The sequence below is a fragment of the Poecilia latipinna genome, unplaced genomic scaffold (assembly GCF_001443285.1).
Source record: "Poecilia latipinna isolate Pla-1442-1.1 unplaced genomic scaffold, P_latipinna-1.0 Scaffold318, whole genome shotgun sequence".
Lineage (NCBI taxonomy): Eukaryota > Metazoa > Chordata > Actinopteri > Cyprinodontiformes > Poeciliidae > Poecilia > Poecilia latipinna.
Window position 1 is genome coordinate 52223 of NW_015112934.1, and position 9134 is coordinate 61356.

General features: G+C 38.6%; 1 protein-coding gene across 1 annotated transcript in view; it reads left to right on the forward strand.

Annotated features, from left to right (window-relative positions):
* LOC106949012 (syntaxin-binding protein 5-like) overlaps positions 1–8727 on the forward strand; it is a 54290-nt gene extending 45563 nt beyond the window's left edge. The window contains exons 18-23 of the mRNA XM_015034961.1: positions 319–600; positions 717–1086; positions 3995–4160; positions 4310–4421; positions 4522–4742; positions 5430–8727. Coding sequence (XP_014890447.1) covers positions 319–600; positions 717–1086; positions 3995–4160; positions 4310–4421; positions 4522–4742; positions 5430–5471 — 1193 coding nt within the window. The 3' untranslated portion in view covers positions 5472–8727. The remainder of the gene's footprint in view (positions 1–318; positions 601–716; positions 1087–3994; positions 4161–4309; positions 4422–4521; positions 4743–5429) is intronic.
* Positions 8728–9134: the final 407 nt, after the last annotated feature.

Sequence of the window (9134 nt, forward strand, 5' to 3'; positions counted from 1 at the left end):
AAATCCAATTATTAAAAAAGCCCCAAAAACCCCCAAAAAAAATTCCCCTACTATTTTGTAAAAAAAAAAAAAAAAAAAAAAAAAAAAAAATTAAAAAACATTTTTGAAAACCACATATCCTTTCCTTGCGCTGTACAGTAATACTTTGTGTCAGTCTGTCACATTTAATCCCTATACAATAAGTTGAGTTTGGGATTGCAATTTAACAAAATGTGGAAAAGGTTCAAGAAAAAATGACACTTTTGCAAGGCAACGCACAGATTAAGTTGACGTCGCTGCGTTGCAGGTGCTTTACCTCTCTTTGTTTTCTCCGTGCTGTCCTCCTGTCCGTGTGCCCACCGCGGGGTGCCAACCCGTTAGACCACCGGGACAACTCCTTCAGCCGCTCCCGCTCCTCCAGCGTCACCAGCATCGACAAGGAAGCCCGAGAGGCCGTCAGCTCCTTCCACTTCTGTGAGACTTTTGCCCGGAAGGGAGACTGCGCTTTGACGCCCTGTCTGTATGTCGGCACCTCGCTGGGGACTGTGTTAGTACTGGCGCTCACTTTGCCACCTGCAGGGGAGCAGCGGCAACTGCAGCCAATTATCATTTCACCTACTGGTAAACGTCATATCGTTTCTTATTGAATTTATTGAATTACATTAGAGTTGAACTGTAAGATAAACGGTACAAAAGACCAGCAGCAGAGACGTTTGAGAGACTGTTTCTTTTCATAGGCATGTTGGTACGGCTCAAGGGAAGCATCATGCGGATGGCTTTTCTGGACTCTGCCGGTTCCCTGCTACCTTCTGCATTTGAAACGTGGTACGAGCCCAACGTCACAGCGGACGGCGAAGAAAGGGAGAAGATCCGAAGGCGGCGGCCCGTCTCCGTTTCACCTTCCAGCTCGCAGGAGCTCAACGAGAGCCAGTTTGCCGTGGTGTGCTCCGAGAAGCAGGCCAAGGTCATTTCACTTCCTTCCCAGACCTGCATCTACAAACACAGCATCACAGAGGCTTCTTTCATCTTGCGGGCAGACGTCGTACAGATGAACCAGTCGGTGTGCGTGGCTTGCTTTTGTGCCAACGGCCACATAATGACCCTCAGGTAAGGAGTTCAAGCAAGGTTTGCTAATCAAACAATTCATTTAAACAATCTAAGTGGATTTGACATTTCTTTTCCAGTAAAAGTGTTTTTTTATCTTTCTTAAAATTAGACCACCTGTTAAAGCCATTTATTAAATGCTATGCCGATTTTAGCATACTTTAGTGCCAAAATGGGAAAAAAAATGGTTGCAAATTGATTTTCAATTAACTGATTGTACAACAAATTGTTTTCACTAGACACCATTAAACCTTTATCAACTTACAAATAACATTTGTTATTTTTATTGTTATTATTTCGGATAAAACTGGTAATTTGGAAAGACTGAACTGCAACTTTGCAGCCATGGAGCCTGAGCTCCACAGCACTCAGATTGGACGAGGCATATGACCTCAGTTGTTTCCTGCTGTTGAGTTGTTACATCAAGTACTCCGTTCCATGAGGCCAGCAGGTTTCTATTATCACAGCAAGGTGCTACTAAGCACCACACTGACCATAAACACTGACCTAAAAGGCAGGACAGACGATGTAATTAGCTGAGGTGACATGAAACCACCTATTTTATTGGTTTGTTAAAGTCTTACAATATATATATATATATATTTTTTTTTTTTTTACTTTTTTTGCATATAACCCACACATCAGCTTTCAATAATTTTAGTTTTAAAAGTTTAATATGTATAACATTTATCAGTTTTTGATCGCATAACAGATGGTTATCCCTGTTTGTTGCGCAACTTTTTCTACCACATTTCCTCCACTCAATTTTCAAGCATCGTCTTTGGAAAGGCACTTTGTGAATGGCCAGTTTTATTGGCACGCATTTGTGGCTTACCTCTCTTACGGAACATGTCGTCGTATGATCCGTCCGACTTGCCAGGATGCACTTTTTATCGTGCTCGTCGCACAGACGACGTGTACCACATTCAACTCCGTCTTACGAACCATATCCTGAAGCGTTGTACGCAACGTTGTAGCTAATGAATTTGTCAAGGTTGGAAACTCTCCACTCAGACAGCAGGTGGATTTCTATGCAGCGTGTGACGGGTTGTAATTGAGGAGGGGTGTATCGGTGTGACGGTCGTTTTCATCAATCACGGTTCCCTGAAGTGACGGACAGAACAGCCGTCCATAACGGTGTCTGCAAAGGACGTCCAGCTGTTTCTTTGTGTTACTGTGTTTGTGCCATTATGTGCACCTCCTCCAAATTCTCAGTGCATAAAAAAAAAATGCTCAGACCTTCAGGGAATTTGAGGGTTTCAGGCAGTTAAGAAACTCATTTATCATGTTTAAAATATAAAATACGGGCTCTCGCTAAGACAACCTAAGGTGTGCAGACAACTGTTGCAGTTCTGAATACTGAGGAAGCCTGGATACGGTGGAGACAATTATTAATAATCTATTTGTAACCCACAAGAAAGGTTACTTTAAATACCTTTAATAGTAGATGGCAAGTTAAGTTAATTTACTTTACTAATACCAACACTACAGAAGTATAAAGGAAGCTGGGCCTGATCAGGAGATTCTAAATTCGGAGGAGCCTAGGTGTGAACAACAGAGGAGAGCACACTATGTAAATAAAAAAAAAAAATAATATAGAATTTAATATAAACATTTGTGGATCCATATTGTTCAAATAAACAAAAATTGCGCACTTTTTCTAAAAAATAAATAAATAAATACATAAATAAAAGAAATAACCCAGTCTTTTTGATGTCTGTCAAGTGTTCTTTCAAAGTTTGTTTAGTCTTTACAATGTGTTTGTGAAATATTTTTTCAATGTTTCACGGCTGGTGACCAGTTGGGTCATCATCTACTGGTTCACTCGGTCCTCTGGGCTGGGGCTCGCCATCCAAGTTCTTGTGGGGGTGATCTTGATGTCTCTGGGCATGATGCTTCAAAAGTGCACCATAAAGGAAAAAAAAAAAAAACTGACCTGGAAGAAGGTCAAAGTAAAGCATCTTAAAATTCAGGATGCTAATATCAACAAAGCTTAAGCAACAATTAAAATTTCAATCGAAAAGTGCCAAAGTACATCTATAACACTAAATCTAACATTCAAAATGTGGATTAGAAACCCGCATAAGCTCTGACCTACAGAGAACAGAAAGTTCCTAAGTAATAAAAGCACATTACAGCACCATGACACTAACAATGTCGAAATATTAAAACATGTACTAGAAAAAAGTAAATTTACATCGGACAAATACAACATACACATTAATAATGATATAAAGTTTACAAGACAATTTTATTTTTTATTAAATCTGAACAGTTATTAGGTATTTTAGCCAATTTTTAGCGAATTTACTGGGCCAACGGCTGAGCGCGTGCGATCACTCACCGATGCTTCAATGCTACTCGACTACAGGGGATTTTTCCGGACGTCAGCTGTTAGAACAGAAGCTTTCCGAGATCTAATTAAAAAAAACAAACAAAAAAAACAGATTCACTATTTTGAAATATAAATTCTGCGATACTATTTTAACATTGTCTTACCAATTTCCAGGATTCTTCGTAGAATTTAACAGAATCTTACAGGCAATTTACGGAACAACCATCAGCTCTCAAGGGAGGTGTTAGCTAAATCTCAGCCTGCAGTTAAAGGGGCGGGACAATCAACCTGATTGGCTGATGTGAAATCAAACTGTGCCAGTTATTGGTTGTTTAATCTGTCACTAAAAGCAATCACTAAAGGGATATTTCACAGGTTTTAAAGATTTTTAGCACTTTTTTTAATCAATATTATGAACATATTTACAAACGTATTCTTTTTTAACTTTATTACTTTTTAATCTTCTTGTAGAATAAGATATTAAGTCAACATCTATTAATTTATTACTTGTGTTTTTAACACTGGGTTACACATTCATTTCAAATCATTTCTGTTGCTTCTGTGCCTCCTTCCTAGTGTGCCGGGACTGAGACCACTCATGGATGTAAACTACCTACCTTTGACAGACATGCGGATAGCCAGGACGTTCTGCTTCACAAATCTGGGCCAGGCCATGTACCTTTGCTCGCCTACAGAGATTCAGAGGATAACTTACAGTCAAGAAACCTGTGAGAATTTACAGGCAGGTTACTCGGTGTTAAACCAACTCTTATGTTAGTCGTGTCTGCAAACTTTATGAAATGCAAAAAAAGAAAGGTGTTATATACTTTTTAAAAGTATATAACACTTCCAACTCTGTAAGTTCAACTTACAGAGCTTTTGATATTTTAGGAGATGCTGGGTGAACTTTTTACACCAGTAGAGACACCAGAGGCGCCAAACAGAGGGTTTTTTAAAGGTCTCTTTGGAGGAGGAGCGCAATCTCTGGACAGAGAAGAACTATGTAAGCCAGAGTCGTCGTAAAAATCATCTTCTCTTTAAATGCGTGCAATCAGACTCAACTTAATCTTTTTCGTCTTCTGTCCTGTTCCTGCTTCACTAAGTTGGCGAGCTAGCGGCCGGGAAGGCGTCTCGAAGTCTGGCCCAGCACATTCCCGGCCCAGGTGGCATCGAGGGGATGAAGGGGGCGGCCTCAGGCGTGGTCGGAGATCTGGCACGTGCTCGGATAGCGCTGGACGAAAGAGGTCAAAAACTGGGTGAACTGGAGGAGAGGACAGCTGCCATGATGGCCAGCGCAGATTCTTTTTCCAAACATGCCCATGATGTAAGAAAATGTGTTCAAAAATAACAATAATAATAATAATAATAATAAAAAAATTAACTTGAGAAATCTCTCATAAAAACATGTCAGAAAAACTTTTTCTTTTAAAGAACTTAGCATGTTGTTTTTCTTTTAGTGTGGCCAGAATTTGCTGAGTTACTGATATAACTTAATAAATATAGAAACAAATTTATTGTGGCACAAAAACTGTGAAAAACCAAACCAAAAACCAGAGTCCGGTTGCATTTTGCATCTCACAGCAGTGAACATGTGCCTTATTTGAATGTGCAGTACATTTTCTAGGATTGATGTGATGATCAGATTTTAATTACAAAAAGTTATAAAACATGCTAATGTTTACCATTAAGACATGTTTTCTTAACTGATGAAACAGTTTGCTCTTTCTTTGTTGCTGTTTGGGAAAGCTAAATTACTTAAAGCTAAAGGACTTAGCTTAAAGTTATTTATGCATTATAGGAATTACTTCTACAATGCACCTCTTGGTAAATGCTAACTTTATTCATTTGCCCACTAGAGGGCAGGATAGAGTCACGTATCATGACCTACGTATGTGATGTGACTTGTGTACAAAGCATTTTTATTTTATTTTGGAAATATGCATCCAACAGTTTGTACGTTGTTTTTAATTCACTGTAAACTCTCTCTTGGACATTTTTCTCCTGCCTCCAGATGATGCTGAAATGCAAAGACAAAAAATGGTACCAATTCTGATGGGCCATGGCGAGGAGCAGAGCTCTGTGGTTACAACTGTCTCACTGACCTTCCATCAGCTCATCTGAACTCACACCGACTCCCCCCCGCCATCTGTCCGTCGAGCCATCCGTCTGAGCCTTCTTCACTGGAAACATTTGGGAGTTTTTTTTTCCCCTAGCACAATGTTGGATACTGTTCTTACCTCAGTGTGAAGGTGGAACTGAGGTAAAGAGGGGCGACCTCAGAGGAAAGTAATACATAAATGGTGACAGTTTTATTTTATTTATTTATTTTTTCTTTTTGTTCATGTTAAACCTCCCTTCCAAGGCCTCAGATTGGTCCACGCGCCTGAGGAGTCCTCAATCTCATTTTGCCAAAACGTCCTTTTACTGTTGTCTCCTCTGTGTACCCTCTTGGCCAATATTCAGAACCAACAGCTAATGGCTGAAAGAAGACTTAACATTTAACCAAGTTACAATGAATTCATGTAAGAGAAAAGGAGTCTAAATAAATCTATATATCTACACATAGATCTAATAAATGTGCAATGCTGTATTCACTTGTAGACTTTTGTACTTTAGTGACAATTATGAAAGAATGGGATTTCTCATCAAGCCGATGGAAGAGAAGCGCGCGGAGTCTGCAACAATGTGGGCAGTCGCAAAGATTAAAGCTACTCTCTGATGTATGCTGGGTATTTCCTCATCTTATTCAATCTCAAAACTCCTCTGTATCTTAGACTTTTAAACTGTTACAGAGTGCTTGTGTGTGTGTGTGTGTGAGGCAGTGTGTGTATGTGCGTGTGTGTGTGTGTCATTACTCTGTTTAATATTTCTTGGGGTTTTCTGCTCTGTATTATTCAAAAACTTATTTTTCTAAAGGTGCGAAAATGGTCACAGACACAAAATTACTTTGTTCTTTCGAAAAGGGCTGGAATCTACGAGAAGAGCAAGGCTATCATTTCTTTATTTTTTAAATATTGAATTGGATCTTAATATTTGACCCAGTAGTCATCAGTCCAGAAAATGAAAAACCATCAACTTAAATCTATCTTTGATGTTACAAGCTTCTCAAATTATATATATATAATTGCAATGCTTCTTGGCAATTAACATTAGATAGCAGGTAAACATGTTTGTTTTTTTCCAACAGGGTGCCACATTTTCTTCAGTAAAAATGCATTTGTGGGTTAAGCAGCATAATGGAAGATTTTGGATGCATCCCTGAGAGAAAACCGATGTTTCTAAAACAATTTTGAAGAAACGAGACATATTTAGAACTGAACAATTTATGTATTTACCAAGCACCGTGGTATTTTGCATGCACTCCAGCAGTGCATGGAAGCACTGCGATCAGCCACAACAGCGTGGTTATATGCATGCTGGCCAACAGCTCGTTCATATGCCTCTGTAGGACGACATTCCGTTCTTTAACCAGCATTTCTCTCAGCCGGTTTGGTTGTGTTTAGTGAGGTTCGAGTCAGCACAAAATGCTAGCCACACTCCATCGTCTCATCCATTACCCTATTGCTGCAACAATATGCATAGAGTTCCCTGCATACACTTACACTATGACCCTACTATCCAAATGCTGCAGGAATATTTTGGACCTAGAACTATCGCCCACATTAAGGCTCCATTGCGCATGTTCTTGATAATGTATTAAGCACCTTATGGTCAGTACCAGTCAATATCCTCAATTCTGCTGCTCCCCCCACGACTGTATTTCCTTACAAATGTGGCGCCGTTCAGGAGTAGATAAACTACTGCTCACAGCATAAGCATGATCGCCATAAAGCATCGCTACGATAAAGTGTAAACTTCCTTCAGTGCTATCTTTTAAAAGGATACAATTCGAAATCAAATTCAGATTATTTACATTGTCTTTGTAAGATGACTTTCTGCGTTTTCTGTGTTTGTTTATTCATGAAGGAGGCTTGAGTTCAATGTCGGAAACGTTCACCTTGATTATGTTTTCCGAGTTCCAGCTTGTTTCTGGTGGTGTTTGCAGTCAGCCCCTCCATGTGGTGTATCTCCTGTGTGTCAGGCATCTAACCTTTATTTGTATATAAGTAAATAGTTTGACAATCTTAGACCAACTAGAAAGTAAACGTTAAGGTTGCACAAGAAACAAACGAGGAGATAGGCCATATTTTTTCTGACGCCAAAGAGTTTCGTTAGCTTGTCCATCGAGTCATTGTTTAAAACCAGCGGTCACCCCGACAGACATACATGTTCGCTTTTCAGTAACTTAGAATATTATTGAAAAGTTTGTTTATTTCAGTAATTTAATTGACAAAAAACTCGCATTATTCGGGTTCAATACTCAGAGTGATATATTTTAAAATGTTTTTTTTTTTTTTTTCTTTTCATTTTTATGATCATGTCTCATTACTAAGAGTAACCGAAGTTCAGTTATTCTGTCTAGTCTCCCCAAAACTCTTGAACAAATTTTGCATAAAAATACAGCCGTTCCTGATGATTGTACACCTTTTTCAATCACACTTTTTCGTTCCACCCATTTTACCTTTAACACAGTTAACGGCAGCCCTCGGTGAACAGCCACTTTTAATAGCAACTGTACCTTTTCTGGCATTAGCTTCTTTAGCTAAAGCCAGAAAAAGGTGGAGAACGTCAGAGACAGTCTTCTGGATAACTGTCAAGTCAGCAGTCTTCCTTATTGTTGTGTAGGCCTTAACACAATATATTCTTTAAAATTGGCCTGTGCAGTACTCCATATTTCTGTTAAACGGAATTTCGTACTTTTATTAGCTGCAACCCATAATCATTGAAATGAACAGAAATAAACACTTGAAACATACCACACTATTTAATGAATTAATCTAAAAAAAAAAAATAATAGAGTTTTGCTTTTTGAATTAAGCTCCTAAAATAAATGAACTTCTTATAAAATTCAAAGTGTTGCGATACATTACATGTTCATACATGAAGAGTGGACAGAGGCACAGTTCAACTTGGGAGTTCTATCGCCATCGCCATTTGTTGCCACTTGAAATTGCGATCGAATGCCATTTATTCAAAAGTACAAAATGTGACGTTTCATCTAAAAGTTAAATGTTTCAGTGGACCAAGTCAGTGATGCCGTTCCGTTCGGTCCAGAACCGCAGCTCACCTCATACAATACGTATGATGTTTATAAATGTGTGAGTGCGTGTTTGGATGTCTGTACGTCTGTGCCCATCTGAGTTACATATTATTAATATTGTTTTCTGGTAGCTCATGTCCAAGTCTCTCCTTGTTTAAAAAAAAAAAAAGTGAATCTGGGTGAGTGTCTGAGTACAGTTAACAGAGCTGCCAACACAGGAAAAAAAATTAAATAAAATAAAACGTGTCAGAGGATCAGCAGATGATGTCAAAATTCTGGTTTATTAAAACACATGTTTAGTCTGTATGCAAATAGCCTTCAATTTTCAGACAAAGCTGTTATGTATTACCGAGTTGTTCCACAGCTATGGTGGATGTCTGGTTTCTGTGTTCAGTATGGAGTGTGGATGCTAGCAGAAAAAAAGGAAAAATAGCCTGTCTTTTTTTTTTCTTCTATTTGTGTATGTCTTTTTAATTTTGTTTCTGCCCAAGGTCATGCTTTTTTTTTTTTTTTTTTTTTTGACGGTTTTTTGGGGTTTTTTTTAGACTTTTCTATTTTTTCACTCTTTTACACACC